The 17,136-nt window shown below is 41.3% G+C and overlaps 1 protein-coding gene across 2 annotated transcripts in view; it reads right to left on the bottom strand.

Moving 5' to 3' along the window:
- Positions 1 to 14,785, bottom strand: part of ACSS2 (acyl-CoA synthetase short chain family member 2) — a 41,194-nt gene extending 26,409 nt beyond the window's left edge. For both annotated transcript variants that reach the window (XM_063092337.1, XM_063092338.1), the window contains exons 1-2: positions 14,517 to 14,785; positions 9,964 to 10,159 (exon numbers count right to left, since the gene is read on the bottom strand). In XM_063092337.1, the coding sequence (XP_062948407.1) occupies positions 9,964 to 10,159; positions 14,517 to 14,694 (374 nt within the window). In that variant the 5' untranslated portion in view covers positions 14,695 to 14,785. The remainder of the gene's footprint in view (positions 1 to 9,963; positions 10,160 to 14,516) is intronic.
- Between the last annotated feature and the right edge of the window lie 2,351 nt (positions 14,786 to 17,136).

Genomic DNA, 17,136 nt, shown 5'->3' with positions numbered 1-17,136 from the left:
GAGGAATGGAAATGGGCAAACTTTGCCAGAGTGGCCACCTGGCAATCAGTGTCTACTGCTTGCCAAATCACAAAAATAATTGAATGAAAGGAAGACTAGTCCTTACTTTCATAAGCTTAAAATTTTTAGTTAGAGAGATATAAACCATCCACCACCTATGGTTAATTTGGGGAAGAGTGCTCAGAGAAAACAAGAAAATGCAACAGTAGGAAATCACCAAAGGAGGGCCAGCCCATAGCTCACTTGGGAGAGTGTGGTGCTGATAACACCAAGGCCACAGGTTCGGATCTCTGTATAGGGATGGCTGGTTCGCTCACTTGGGAGAGCGTGGTGCTGACAGCACCAAGTCAAGGGTTAAGATCCCCTTACTGGTCATTTAAAAAAAAAAAAAGAAAGAAAGAAAGAAAATCACCAAAGGGATACAAAAAGAAATAACTTAGTCAAGTGTGGTCAGTCATGAAACACTTTTTAGAAGTTGTGGATTCTGAGCCAAGTTTGAGAAAAAAGGCTAAGCATTCACAGAAGAAAGAAGGGAATTTTGGAAAGGATAGAAAAGTCATATGTGGTTACCAGCCTTGAGTCCCTCTGCCTAACAGTGCCCTCAGTTGCCTGTGATATGTGTGAGAACAGCACACCTCACTCATAGCAGTGTTTTTTCAATGTGTTTTCTCATTTTTCTTTCTTTTTTTTGCATAGTTCTTTTTTTATTGGTTATGAATATTCATGAGATACAAGCTGATTGTCACCACTTGTACCCAAGAATTGATGTCCAGATCCATACTGGCAACATGACTATTACTACAAATTGTGATTATACCCCATGTCCCCCACACAATTATCCCTGACCTCCCTCCCCATCCCCCCTTTCCCCACTCCACTTTGTATCCCTAGGTATGCTCTCTCCCAGCTGATCTTTGTAGCAATCTTTTGAGGTTAGCAGAACAGGATTTGCTATCCCCGTTTGAAAGGTGAGGAAACTGAGGCTCAGAAGAATATAATCAATTGCTGCCAAGGTCACAAAGCATCGAGAACCTCTGCCTGCAGATCCTCAGGCTAGGCTTTTTATTCTTTTTAATATACACATGATCAAGAGAGTGATCTTTTCAAAATGTAAATCCGATATGTCATACCCCTAACTTAAAACTCTTCAATGGTTCACTAGCACTTGCCAAAGCTGCAATTTTATATCTCTGTGTATATTTTCTTAATTCTTTCCCCAGACCCTCTCCTCCAATGTCTTCTCCATATCAACTAGCGGAAATTCTATTTTTCAGATTGCTCAGACAAAAACCCTTGGAGATATTCATGACTTTATTATCTTATATACTATATCAAGTTCATTGGCAAATCCTATTGGCTCTGCCTTCAAAATATTCAAAATCTAACACTTTTCACAACCTCTTTATTATCATATCTTGCCTGTGAGTGCTTTATTTAAATGTAATTGTAAATGCTTCCTTATTGGTCTCCTTGCTATTGCCCTGTGCCCCTCAAAGCCTATTCTCAAAGTATTATGCTGAATATATATTATGGATATTCAGTTAAAAAAAAATGTTTAATGAATAGATGAATAAACACATACGGGCTAAGGAAAGGATGTTACTTCCTTGAGGTTTGCACTTTAATGTCTTTAGCTTACAAATATATCAACATTTCAAAAACCGGCTCTAAACTCTCTAAATAAACTACTGACAAGACAGATAACAAATTGTCAAAGAAGCTAAGGCTGTATAAGGAGAAGCATATTGTATAGAATAAGAAATGTAAGTATTCTGTGCAGAACAAGTTATAACTGCTATGAGACTCTGGCCAAGTCATTTCCACTCTATGAGCCTCAAGTTCCTCATCTGTCAAGTGTTGAGAACCATACCCGGGTTCAAAAAAACAAGGGAACAAATATACAAGTACAGCACAGGGGAGACAGTTTATTATAAGACTAAACAGGAAAAAAATAAAAAAAACCTTTAAGTATTATGTGAGATTATAAACTGAGAGGTAGAGTGTGGCTATCAATGAGGTTAATATAATCTTAGACATGAAAAGTCAAAGAACAATAACAGTACTCTGCATGAGGCAGGTCATACAAAGCTGGAGAGATATTGCCCAACTAGAGTATGTCCAGAGGAAAATGACACGGATGATTAAGGGGTTGCTTAGGAAACCACATTATATGAGGAATCTAGAAATGTGGACTCAGTATTACCTCATCCATAAAACAAGAACACTGGACTAGATCAGGGGTTTGCAAATTGAGCTTTGCAAATGCCTAGAAGTTCCACACACATACCTCACAGAGACTACAGTGACAGGGTACAGAAGCCAATAGAATGTGGCTCCCATTGATGCTTCAACCAAATCAGCTCTGCTTTTTCCTGTTTTATGTTTGGGACTTTGAAATAATAATAAAAATAGCTAACACACTGTTTGCCAAGTGCTAAGCCCTTTACACAGGGTATTCCAATTATTCCTCACAATAATGTATGTCATAGGAACTGTTGTTATTCCCATTTCACAGATGGGAAAACAGAGGTTTATAGAGAAGTTAGGTAACTTGCCCAACTAGTATGCATTAGAGCAGGGATCAAATCAGAATAATCCAGAATCAGAATGATAACTTAAAGGGATTGTTGGGGGTGGTGATATTGGGACTACAATGCCTGCTTTTTATGAGAAGTGGACTAAATGACTTCTAAGAACTGGAACTGAGGCTTAAATTCTCAGACGGAGGTTCAAGGTGTCAGACCCAGGGGATCATTACCAGTGCCCAATCTTTCCCAAACCAAATCCAAGAGAAGAGGGAAGGCCCATCCTCAGCTCCAGGCTCCCTGTATCTGCTGTTGTAAATGTGAGGCTGCCCTAAGGGAAGAATCCACACTCCCACGCTCCCATGTGACCACCACCTGCTATCTTCAAAGCAGAGGAGGCCAGTACTGGGTTTCTCCTCTTCCCCCAACCTCTCCAAGCTGCCTTGTCAGTGCAGTTCCCCACATTTGTGACAGAAATTCTGAAGGTAAGTGCCAGAAGTAACTAAAGCAAGTCTCCTGTCCACCCCCGACAGTTTATAAAAGGGAAAGGCTCAGAAAAGAACATTAACTAAAGCTATTCTCTTCATTAAATGTTTATTGAACACACCAGTATAAAAAGTTGGCCCAGACACAAACTCAGGTAGCTGACACGGAGCCCAGGACACTGAAACAGGCCTCAAGGCAGTCTTCGGAGCAATACATTTATTGTTCATATGCCACCTACTTCCAAAAAGTGACTTGGATAGCATAGCCTATTTATCTCATTTTCACCACTTTAGAGAGGTGTTTTTTTAAAGTGTCAAGGATCATGGAACTCAGGGAGAAGTGAGAGAAACAGATTAGAGATCTAACCTAAACATGAAATCCTCCAATCCTCTTCACAATCTGCCCAGCTGATTCAAGTGGAGAAAGACTGTTCCCAACAAGTATTTCCCACATATGTCCCATCAGCTTCAAGTGTTTATGCTACCAGCCACAAACTACCTCCAAGCAAAAGGAGCAGACTCATTCCTTAGCTTCTTTACCCCAAACCTTCTAAAATCCTTTCTTTTTCATACCATCTCAACAGAAATCCAGCTGCCTATTGAGACACCATAGGGTCACCACAGACTACAACAAAACTTCTAAAAACCACTTCCTCTTCAGAAACAATCACAAAATCCTGGAAGATCAGAGCCAGAAGGGACCTTGCAGAGTATTTGTAGTTCATCTCCCACCATTCCCACAAAGAGGAGGCCCAAAGAGGGGAAGAGAATGTTCTGAAGCCATCTTCTTTCTCAAATGAATGTTTTTCTTCACCAAGTATAATTTAATCAGTAGATAGACTTGTGAAACCAGTGAAGATGTAGATTGAGGGTAAAAAAGTCTCTCTCTCTCCATATCACTTCAGTGAACTGCATACGTAGATAATTATCAGTCCCTGGACATGAATGAAAGGACAATATACTCTAGGGCTCTGGCTTTCCATGTTACCTTGACAAATATTCTCCTTGTCAAAACATGGGCTTATCTCACATTCTCAATCATCCTCACCCTCTTAAATGTATATACACATACCCCCACAGGCATCTGGGAAGTTCCTAATATCATACTCTGGAATTCGTACTTGGGAGCATACAGGGATCCTGAGAGCAGAGCTTCTGTCCTAAGGTCACTCATAAAATCACCTGCTTCTCAGAAGCTCCACTTTCTAGAGAAGAATTGAAATACAGTGAGAGCCCATGAAGAGACAGCAGTGATTTCAACTGAGAGTGAGGGTTGAGGTAGCCAGAGATAATGACAGCCATAAGCAACCCAAAGCAAACAATGGAAGGAATAGACTATACCAAATTCTTTGGGCTTTGGTGACTGGAGACCTCTCCTGAAATAAACCATGTATTAAACAGCTAGTATAAATGGCCAGAATATCAGCCATTAACCACTCTTTCCATCCTCTCCCCATAAGCCCTTTAATTCCTCAAATCACCTTCTGTCCCCTGGGTCCCTTCCACTAGCCAACTCCCACTCCTTCAGCTATGTCTAACATCCCTCACTGACTATCTCTCCCAAAATGACTCTCCCAATACTTTGTTACTGATCATCTTCTCACACACATACACATAAATCCCCACCAACACTCCTATCTGTCACACTAAGGTAAAGACAGTGCAAGAGAGGTTAGAACCAAAGTCTTGCTCCGGAGGGCAAATTCAGCCCTTGGATCAGATAATGTGGGCCCGTGAAAGAGGCAAAGTGTTATATAGACTAAGATAATTCTTGACTTTTCCCTCTCACTTTCTCCCTGTCTCCCCACCATCTACACATCCAGTCACCTGTGCTGGTTTCTTTCCTGTAAATTACTCTAAAATTTTATCTTTCCATTCCATTCCAGTAGCATCCCAGTTCAGGCATCTCTACCCTGAATAACAAACTCAGTTCTTTGAGGGCTTCACACTCCCATCACACTGCCACTTTCATATGTATCCAGATGAATCTTCTTAAACCCACCTGCGACCATATCATTACCCTGCATAAAATCCTTTCATAGATCTCCAAAAAATAGCTAAGATCTCCCATATATGGACCTCATCCTCTGTTGAAGACATCCTTGACTCTTTCTCTCACTCCCTACATCCAATCCAAACCAGCAAATTCCATGAGCTTTTCATTCAAAATAGATCCAGATTTTGACCACTTCTAACCATCTTCACAACTACTACTATGGTCTAAATCACAATCATCTCTCACCTGGATTTCTATAATAGTTAATTGATCACCCTGCTTCTACTTTTGCCCTCCTACATTCTATTCTCAACACAAAAGACACATCCTAAATATAAACCAAATTATTGTCACATCTATGCTTAAGACTGTCTAGTGTTTCCCCCTTCCACTGTGAATAAAAGCCAAAGTCTACATTGGCTTTCAAGGTTCTACGTGAGCTAGCATCCTGCTGACAATAGCTACCTCACACTGCCTCATCTACACTAACTTCCTACCTAGTCTTCAAACATACCAGTTAGCAGTGCACTTGCTCTCCCAAATGTACCTGGAACATTTCCCCTCTCCACTCCAACTACCTGCATGGCACACTCCATCATTTCCTTCAGATCTCTGCTCAAATGTCACCTTGATCAGAGGATTCTTTCCTTAGCAACCCCCACTCTACATTGTCATTCCCTTTTCCCTTACTCTGCTCTGTATTTTTCTATAGCACTTATTACTACCCATCATATATTTGTCAGTTTGTTTAGTCTGTCTCCTCAAGTTGGACTATAACCTCCATGAGGGCAGGGTTTTGTCTGTTTGTTCAGAATAGTGCCTGGCACATAGTAAGTTCTCAATAAGTATTTATTGAATTAGTAAATTGTTCCCTGCATAAACCTTTTACTCTAAACAGACTTGGTCTTCTCACTGTCCCAATATGATAATAATGGGCCGAGCCCGTGGCGCACTCGGGAGAGTGCGGCGCTGGGAGTGCTGCGACGCTCCCGCCGCTGCGGGTTCGGATCCTATATAGGAATGGCCGGTGCACTCACTGGCTGAGTGCCGGTCACGAAAAAGACAAAAAAAAAAAAAAAAACAATATGATAATAATGGTGCCTAGTATTTATTAAGTGCTTTCGATGTACAAGGAATTAGACACGTGGGTTTGTTATCCCATTTAATTCTCACAATTGACAACTCCATGAGATAAAAGCTATTTTTATCCACATTTTACAGTTGGGAAAACTGAGGCTCAATAAGGTTAAGTAACTTGTCCAAAATCAGACAGCTAGTTGGTGGCACAAATAGGACTCAAACTAGGTTAGCCTGACACCAAAACCTATTCTCCTAATCTTTATGTTACACTGCCTCCCTGCAATGCTTTCTCCTTTCCATGAACTGTTTATTTAAGTTGCTCTTTGCAGTTTGGCCCATAATTGCTTTCAGGCTGTTTTATATAGGCCTGTTTGGTCTTCCCAAATAGAATATAAACTCCATAAGACCAGCATCTGGGACATTTAAACCTAATAGCACATTTTATCTGATATTTTGACTAATATGGCTAATTTCTCCTCTCATCTGTCACAGCCAGGTGTTGGACTACTAGAATAATGTAGTATCATATGGAGAAAAAAATAGCTAAGAATGAGAATATCTGGAGATTAGTCTCAGTTCTGTCTTCAAACATGTATTTAACCCTTAGGCAAATCATTTAACCTCTCTGGCCCTCAATCTACCAATCTGTAAAGAGAGTTGGCCTAGATGGACTCTAACAGTTGCTCTAAGTTCTAAAAATACTATTATTCCATGAACATTTATAATGTGTCAAGCCAAAAGTAAAAGGCCAAATTTCTCCTTAACATGGTTCTATTTTGGCTAATTGAAGTATTTTCCTAAAGAGCACTATTTCCTGTGTGGATTGTTTCAGTGTTTGTAAGACATGTCCCAGTATGGATCTGGTCATCACATCTTGGGCACAAGTGGTGACAATTTGCTTTGTACCCCATGAATAGTCATAACCAATAAAAACAAAACATTAAAAAAAAAAAAAGATATGTCCCAAAACAAGAAATGAGCTATGAATATGGTTTGCTAATGCCACTACAGCTATGTAAATGACACTGTCTAAATCAAGAAAAAAGCCGTACTATGGCTCCATACAAAGCATATCAACTGGAACAAATCACTGAAAAGATGTCATTTTTTACAACATAAATAAAAATTAGAGCAGAAAGAATGTGGGCTCCAAGAGAGAGGACTTTGGGGGGAAAAGGACGACTAAATAGAATAAATTATATGATAGAGTTTGGAAAATATTGAGTATTTGATATAGGCAAATAGTACAAGAAAAAATGGAGGGTAATTATTAACTTCAGAGAAAACAAAAACGTATACAGAAAAAGAAGTGCCACCATAATATACTACTCTTATTTAAACAGTGATTTTAGATGAACTAGAAAACAGGTATAATCATATTGGGAGGATGGGAGAAAGAAGTTGGAGGGATATATTAGAACTAAATTCTCATCTATCATAATAGGAAGTCAATACTTTCCTTAAAAATGATGAAGAAATATCAGTATAAGCATGTTATTTAAAAATATGGAGGTAACTAAGGAAAGTAACCACATATCTGGCATATTTGCACTTTACTTTCTTACAGATGTGATTTATCTGTAGTTTGCTTTTGCTTTACTATAAACATAAAATAATTGAATAATAACCGCCCATATTATCCCTGTATCCCACCCGTTTATCCCTGTATCCATAACACCTAACACAGGATTAAGCACCCAATATCCAACCAATGTAAAAATGGAACGAGGATGTCTTGTTATGGAGTTACAGAATTTTGCACTGGAAGTAAATTGATTGTAATCTTTTTACTTTTTTGGCAGCTGGCTGGTATGGGAAATCAAACCTTTGACATTGGTGTTATCAGCACCATGCTCTAAAGAAGTGAGCTAATCAGCCAGCACCAGAGGAAGTAAATTTAGAGATTATTTAACCCAGTGCTTCCCAAATTGGTGTTTCATGGAATACTGCTTCTTGTGATATTAATAGCATGCTGAAAAAAGTGTTTGGGGCTGACATAAGTTTGGAAAATTAAGCAGGTATTTCTACTATAGGACTTCTTGGAGATTTTACTATGTTAATATACATTGGGAATCTCCAAAGGCAATTTATTATGTAGTGTTTCTCAGACTCATTTGTCTCATGAATTAAGAAGCCTCTGCTAATATTTCCAGTGATTAGTGGTTCCTGGAACATTCTTTGGAAAACACTGATCTAGTCTATTCCCCTCATTTTTACAGATGGAAAGAGAGGCTTTCTAGGGCCTGTTCACGTAAGGGTGATAGGGGAATTAGGGTCTCAAGAAACAAGGGCGTCAGGATTCTGGAGCAATCTCCAGCAGCTGAAAACTCTGGTCTATGTTTTCTCAGTCTTTCATCAGGCACCTGAGTTATTTCAAGTCAGAGAATAAATTCAGACACAAGCATCTCCTATGCAGATCGTTAAAGGTTTTCTGTTCCTTAAGGAACCTAAGGAGGTGGGCCCAAGTATTGGCTGGAGCTCAGCATAAAGCCCTAGAGCAGGTGCTAAAAAGAGTCTTAACAAAAGTAACAGACAGTTATTAACAGTTTTAGTGGCAGAGTGACCCCCAATTGAGCAATGATAATGTGATCATAGACCACTCATGTTTGTATGTTTTCCAATAAATAAATAAATAAATAAATAAATGCTATTATGACATCATCTCATTTAGTTTTTATAATAATCCAGTGAGAAAGACAAGGGTGGAATTATAGCCCCATTTTATGGAAGAGAAAACTGACTCTCAAACAGCTAAATGCCTTGCTTGTGGTTACATGGCAACTTAATGGCAGAGTTGGAATGAGAACATAAATTTCCTGTCTCTCAGATTAGGGCTTTTCTCAATATATCCACAAACTGGGTAAATTTTGACTGAGTACCAGTTAAGCTCTTCCATGAAGCATCTAACCTACTCCTATTGACTAGCTTAAACAAAAACAGATCAGTTCTCAGAGTGTTCATAGGTGGTGGCAGAAACAACACCCCAATTACTGGAACTTCAAGATCCTGTTTGGGTTCAGTATAGTAATATTTCCTAGAGAGCTAAGTTGCTATGAGGAAAAGGTCTTACAAAGTTCGCACTGGGGAGACCGTATGGACTTGAGTTTGAAACCTCACTCTTCCACTTACTCACTCTGTGACCTTATTCACTATGTAACCCTTCTATGCTCATTTCTTCACCTGTAAAATGAAACTAAGAATACTTATTTTGCAAAGCTGTTGAGAGACCCAGGTAAGGAATTACAGGGATAGTATAGTGTCATGGTTAAGAGTGTAAGCTCTATAATTATACTTCCTGGTATCTCAGCCCTGTTTCTTGCTAGCTGTTTGATTTTGGACAAATCACTTTTCTCAGAATTTCAGTTTTCACATATGTAAGATTAGGAAACCAAATAGTGCTTTTGTATTTGTTGTGAGCATAAAATGAGATAATATTTGTTAAGCTCTTAAGTATAGTGTCTGGTAGATAGGTTAATAGGAGGTAGATAATGGTTGTAGTGAAAAATTCAATACCCATTTTCCTCCCAAAGCAAGAATGAGAAAGAAAGATACTCAGTCCTGTTCTCTTCCATTTACCCATATCCCTCCTTCCTCACCAACCACAAGCCAAGAACAATAGACTAGAAGTCAGGACATTTGCCTTTGAATGTCAACTCTGACATATACTAGTTATGTGATTTGAGAAAAGTTATTTAACTTCCTTGTGGTATTTTCCTCATCTGAGACATTAAGTTAATGATACTTTGCTTTCTCTACAGGTTGTTGTAAGCATCAAATGAGTTAATGGATTTTAAAGTTTTATGAACTGTGAAACACTATATAAATGTGAGGAGTGACTGTTTTTATCTCCCACAGACTATAAGATAAATATTTTTACCAGTAAAATGCAACTTTATCTCCAAGTTTTTTCTCATGGACATTTCGATCCAGTACATTGTAGCAGATGTTGGTAGTTGCTCCTTTCATCCACTCAATGAAGATTTTCCCTTTAGTCACATCAAAGTTGTACTGGAGGAATGGGCCAGGGCATGGGGTCTTCCAGTAAAATTCTTTGGCAATATCTCCCCAAAACTCTGCAATAGAAAGGAAAGCCCAGACATCACTAAGCTTCTCAGACATATTTATCTTCAGATGGCTTACCAGTCTATGCACAGGACCAAGTTAAACTTCCCTGCCCTAGGACCCAGCACTTGCATCCCTACTTTATCTGTCTAATCTTTTCATCCACCACTCTCCTAACCCACCTTCTATTCCCATGGGCTGAATCTTGACTCAAATACTTCTTCTGTCCTCAAAACTGCCTATCCATTTTTCACCATCTATTCAAATCACAGCCACTCAGTACCTTGCACATACTAAGCAATCAGTAATTTTTATTTATTTTCTTATTTTTTTGTTGGTTAACTAGTACAGGGATAGAACCCTGGATCTTGGTGTTGTCAGCACCATGCTCTAACCAACTGAGCTAACCAGCTAGCAAATTTTGTAATAAAATAATTAGTGAAAGGAAGAGATTCTTTACTCACAGAGCCTTACATGATCATCTCTTTCTTCCCTTAATTTGTTCATTCTCTCTCAGCAATTATTTATTGAGTCTTCTTCTCCTACTACTACTTATGCAACTGTTTACTCGCTATGTGCCAGATGTTGCTTTAAGTACTTTATATGTGTTAGCTTATTTAGTCCTTACCACAACCCTAGAAGGTAGGCATTATTTCTATTTTGGTTTTATGGATTTGAAAATTAAGGCTCAGAGAGCTTAAATAACTTGTCCAAGCTACATAGTTTAGTAAGTCAAGATTTGAACTCCCTAAGGAAGACATTTTTGCTAAAATTTGAAAGATGAATAGTTTTTCTCTACTCCCTCACTGGGCAGAGGGGAGAGTGGGGAAGAGTACTATGTGATGGGAAGGAACCAAAGGCATATGTTAAGAGGAACTCTTTGAGGCTGAAACACTGAGAATAAGAGAAAGAATAGCAGGAATTGGTGCATAAACTAAACAGATCACACAATTCTTCTGTGCATGATAGGAAATTTGGTATTTACCCCAAGAGCAGTGGAAAGCCATTGAAAGTTTTTACACAAGAGTATCATGGTCAGATTTATATTCTTAAAATATCTGCCTGGCTATTCTGGAGAAAATGTACTCAACAGGTAAAACAAAGCGAATGCAGAGAATTCAGGATATTCTGAGTACTAGATCAGGGAGAGAAACACTTAGAACCATGACAATGGGAGGAAAGAAGAAACCAAATTCATAGAGGCTAAATGATTTGTTGAAGGTTACATGATTTAGAGTTTATATAATCTCGTTAGAGAGATAAGACTAACACATGAAATATTATTGAATTTACAAGACAAAATATAATTGAAAATTAAATCACATGGCATACAACCTTTTGATCTATTAAATAAATCCAAATCAAATCAACCCCAAGGTGCCATTATATACCTATAAAACTAGCTAAGATTAAAAAAAACCTGATTAAACCCTATGTCTAGGTGGCCCTGGGAAAACAGATTTTCTTATACAATAATGGCATTGTAAGAAATTGGCACAATCTTACTGGATAGCAGGGCAATGCTTGACAAGAGCCATAAAACTTTTTATACCCTTTTACCTGCTAACTCAACTTTGGGGAATATACTTGGAAAATCATCCCAGAGGAAAAAAAAGTGATTACTAAAGACATCTTTATAGCAACACTATTTATAATAGTGAAACTGGAAACAACCCAAAAGCCAACAAAAACAAACTGATGAAAGCTAGTAATACAAGTAGTAACATGATAAAATACTAAATGGCCTTTGGGAACTGGCATTTATAATATGCCATTCACATATCAGGGACTGGACTAATCTCGTTTTATCTTTATGACATTATTTCCTATAAAGTATACATTAATTATCCTAATTTTATAGATGAGAAAACTGAAGCTCAGGAAGCATAGAAAACTCTTCTCCCAAGGACCACACAGCTAGTAACTAGAATACATGTAAATACTCAAAAACATTTTAAAGTAATAATAGTAAGCACATATTATATAAAAATATTTATAAACCACACTAATGTCCATCAACAAGGAATGAAGAAAACTTGAGTTTTATGCTCACTTAGTTTTGTCTGGGGTTTTTTTGTAGAGTTTTTTTGTGTTTGTGGAGGAATCTGGATGTTTTATTGGCACAGATTCTAAGTACTAAAGAAGTTCAGAAAAGAAAAAAGATGAGCCTGAACTGGGATGATCAGGGAATGCTCTGTGGAACTGGTGGAGTTTGACTAGGTAGAGAGGAGCAGAAGGAAATGGGCAAAGGCAAGAAGGTGGGAAAGGACTTTTGTGTATCTAGGATATCAAAGAGAATGACCTGTCTAGAATGAGGGGTGTGGTAGGGAATAGTGGGAGATAAAGATAAAGAGATGGGGTGGGGCTAGATTATCCAGAGGACTTAAAGGAAAAGAATTTTAACTTGAAACTGTAGGAAATAAGGAACTATTGAAAATTTTTGCAGTGACATATGAATGCGGTATTTCCAGAATATAAATCTAATGGTGTTTAAATAAATATAGTGGAGAGATTGAAGGTGGTGAGACTAGGTGGAGAGAGAACAAATTAGGAGGCTGCTTCCTTGATTAAAAGGGTCAGTGGGAATGGAAGAAAAGGTGAATCTGTGAGACATTCTGAAGGAGTATTTGACAGAATTTGGTGAAAAGCATACTGTGGAGTCAGGGAAGAGGACTTACATTGCTATCAGGATATAGGTTCTGCAGTCAAGACTGCCTTAGTTCACACTGCAGTTCCACCACTAACTAGCTTTATGACCTTGTGCAAGTTAGTTAATCTCTCTAAACTTCCACTTCCTTCCCTGTAAAATGTGATAATAACAGTCCCTCCATCAAATCAAACTGGAATTCTGCTTACCAAGCAGTAAGCAATCTATAAAATCTAGATAAGATATATAGATAGATCTTATTGGAGAGGACAATGAAAGAGATTTATGGTTTAGGACAGTGCCATTGACACAGACAGGGATTAGAAAATTAGGGAAGAGAGCAGGTTTGGGAGGGAAAATTGGTAATTCCAGTCATAATCATATTGAATATAGTAATAAATCAAGGTGTGTGAATATAAATGGTCTACAGGTCTATGAAATTTGGAACCAGAGCACAAGTGAGATGCCAGGTACGGGGCTAGATAAATAGAATACGAATTATTATTGTGGCAGTAAATAGCTCACCCTTGGGAAACAGGTGAACTCATGATGGAAGAAAATATAGAGGGAAGAGAAGTGAAAAGAGGTCTTAAGGCTCAAACTTGGACATTGTCTACAGTAATCTATCACTTTACACTTGATTCAATCCTGTCTTGCATTACTTGGTAATTGTTTCCTCCATGTTGTTCTTATTGTTATCAGGCTACCAATTTATTGAATATCAACTGTGCATCAGGTTCTCTATAATGCACACTTTAGTCCTCCTACAAACATTTGAGGCAAAGTATTATTATTGCTATCTTATAGATGAAGAAAAGGAATCTCAGGCAGGTTTAAAAATCTGCCTAAGACCCCAAAGTAAGTGAGTGGCAGAGCCAGGGTCAAAATCTAGATTTTTCTTGGTTTCATTTGTGGCCCATGCTTGTCCCACTACCAAACATGCTGCCTCCCAACTGGGGTGCAGTTTTGACCCCTTACCCAGAATGAGGGCAGGGACAGGAAATTTTTCTCACACATTTTAAAGACATGGAACTATCTATCAAAATCTGCAAGTTATTACAATCCCAACCCAAATTAAAAAAAAATAAAAACAACTTATTTTAATGACTTTTTCAGTCTTATATTGGGTAATTTCCATTGGGATTTCTGATATATTAAAAATACATCTGGGGCCTCATTACTAATTTGGGGGACGCAAAGATGAGAACCAGACCTGTACTGTCTCTCAACAGTTGAGACTAAATCACAGGTTAAAAGTCTCAGGAGACAATGGCTGAGTTAACAGGAAAGAGAGGCAAAGAAAGTTCGGCTCGTGGCCCTCCTCCCTTCAAGGCGTCCCCTCGCCCCTTTTACCCCCAACATTTCGCCTCAGGAACCCCCCTTCTCTTCTCATGAAACTTTAACTCTCCTCAACGAACCTCCCCCTCCCTTCTCATCTCCTCAAGGAACCTCGCTTCTTCCTTCACGGAAACCCACATCTCCTCACCAAACCCCCCAAGTCGCAGGGCAATCCCCAACTTCCAGGGATCCTTCATCTCACAGAACCCCCACCTCCTCCCGGAATCCCTTTTCCATCTCCTCAAAAAGGCACAATTCTTTCCTCACAAAACCTCCATCTCCTCACGGACCCCTCAACTTCCCAAGAGAGCCCCCAATTTCCCCAGGGAGCCCTACTCCTCTCCTCATTGACGGCCGCCGGGCCCGCCGGGGCCGGGCCTCACCCCGCGGCTCCTCCACAGACCGCCGGTGCAGCTCGCGGTAGCGCTGCAGCGAGGGGACGTGCGCGGAGCGGCTGACCTCGGGCGGCGGAGACCAACTCCGCGCCCGGTCCCCGGCTCCAGCTTCCTCCCGGCCACCGCTCCTGGTGCCGCTCTGGCCCCGCTCTTCGGGAAGCCCCATCGTGTCAAGTTCCGAGCACGGTGGCAGCCGTTGCTGTAGCCGCGGGTGCCGGGCGGGGAAAACAGGCCGACCTAGGGGCGGGGCCTTCGGGGAGGGGCGGGGCCTGGTGGGTAGAGGCGGAGCTTCGGCAGACCGGGTGGCGGAGCCCAGAGGGGCGGAACCGTGCCTGATTGGGGCGGGACCAAGGTTAGCAAAGACAGAGATTTGTAAAAGTCGAGGGATGGGGCGGAGCTGACTTGCCGGAAGGGCTGATGCCCTAGAGTGAAAGTAGAAGAGGCGGGGCCGGGCGTGACAGGAGAGAGGGTGGGACCATGGAGTGACAGGAGAGGGGCGGGGCCAGGCGTGACAGGAGAGGAGGTGGGCCCATGGAGTGATGGGGAGTAGCCCGGCTGGACGTGACAGGACAGGAGGCAGGGCCATGGAGTGACCAGGGTGGGGTGGGGTCTGGGGAGAGGTCTTGGAGTGACAGATAAAGGGTTGAGTTTAGAACGGAGATCGAGCAGGAAAGGGCTGGGCTAAGGAGAGGAGTTGGTTCAGGCCCATCACGGAGCCGCCCTGTGGACTGCTTTCACAATCCTGACTGTCACCCTACTGAGTTGCAAAGCCAAGTGGAGTAGGTTCCCTTCCAGGTGACACCCTTCCCCCCTCCCCGCCCTCCCTCTCTAAGCAACACCCCCACTCTATTCTTGGAAAAAGCTCCTCCCACGACCTTGAGGGCATGACCCAGGGATAGGACTTCTCTGCTAACCCTGGTGCCAACTCAGATTTTCTCCTACCTCTGAGGATATGTCTTCACTCTCCTTGCCTCCACAAATCTCCATCCAGATCTAAAGTACAACACCCATCGAGTGAACAGTAGAAGGCGCCTTCAGGTCTTTGCTAATAAATCCATCTTCTCATTGCGCAAATGGTAAACCCAGGAAAGGAAAGGAATGTGTGCAAGGTCACAAAGCAAACAAGACCAAGTCAGGGCCAAACCTAGGTTCCCTGACTCCAGTTCCGTTTTTACTGCCTCTAGCTGAAGCTAAGATTTGTAAAATACCAAAATCTATGTGAATAGGAGTAATCATTCACATTCTCTTCTTTCCTTCCCAATGTGTTTATTTCACCAAGGGGCCTCTCTTACCTGCCTCAGTGTGGGCTCAATCATTTCTGGCTTCCCTCTATCCCCTCCACTCCTGAAAGGAGAAACCAGGCAGGACCCTCCATCTTGGACTTGCACTCTCAGCCGAGAAGGGTCAAGGCAGAAAGGATCCTTAAATGTCTAATTCCAACAGTGATTCTGAAGCCTGAAGCAGGCAGCTTCTGCCTCCTGAAGCTTACACAGGGCTTGTGCCCACCTCTAGCCCAGTCTCCCTTCCCACCTGCTCCCTTGTTCTTTGCCCAGCTGACTATAAGCCCAGCGCACCATAAGCCCCAAAAAATCTCCCCATGGTCAGACATACGATACTGAAGGGAGGATCTCAGGGCCCACTGAAGGGGTACAGACCTCACAGAATGGACATCGACCCCACTGAAGGGACAGATACTTCATCAAGGAGATATCAACCACACTGAAGGGACACACACTTCTCTGAAGGTACATGGACTCCACTAAGGCAGCACAAATCTTGCTGGGGGTTCTCAGATCCCACTGAAGGGCTCTGGGCCCTGCTAATAGGACATGAACAGCATTGAAGGGCACTGACACTACTGAGGGAACTTGGATCTCCCCCTAGGAGACACAGAGGATATAGACTTTACCAAGAAGATGTGGACCCCACTGAGAGGACTTAAGCCCCACTGAGGAGCTTCCAACTACTCTGTGGGAGTGGACATCAGTGAGGGGGCACAGACTTCATTTAGTGGGGACTGGCTCTGCTGAGGGGATCCAATCTCACTGAAGCGTAATAGGCCCTACAGACCTTACTGAGGAGATTAGGCACATGCAATGGGTACACATTTTATCGAGAGACATAGAGAGGGTCATCCTTCCCACCCATCCTCACCACAGGGCTCTGAGCAGCACTCTCCTTCCTATCCTGTCTCCCAGCCACTCTCCCAAACCCTAGAGCTGTTCCTGATTCCCTGCTGCCTCCTCCTATCTATAGGTGGCACTGCAGCTGCTGTGCCCATACTAGATTTTTAAGCAGTTCAGGTCATCTCTGAGCCTGGAGTCTGGAGTTGTGGAGGGAGGGGATCTGTGTCCAGGGACATGACCAGCCCCCTCCTTTTGCCTGAAGACTGCACAATAGAAATTTTGACTAGAGGCCTCATATGAGAGGAAACATTCTCCATCTTTGGAGATGGGGAAGTACTGCAAGCTGTAGTGTGGTTGAAATTCCTGAGTGGGGAGAGGATGAATGGGTTTGGACAGGGTGAGAATCTGCGATATTAAGGCAATGATGATGATGGCATTTATTAAGAAGGTGTCAAGCCCTATACTAAGCATTTTCCATCGTT

Source organism: Cynocephalus volans, chromosome 1 (genome assembly GCF_027409185.1).
Source record: "Cynocephalus volans isolate mCynVol1 chromosome 1, mCynVol1.pri, whole genome shotgun sequence".
NCBI lineage: Eukaryota > Metazoa > Chordata > Mammalia > Dermoptera > Cynocephalidae > Cynocephalus > Cynocephalus volans.
Note: the sequence above shows the minus strand (reverse complement) of the source record. Positions and strands in the feature narration are given on the sequence as shown.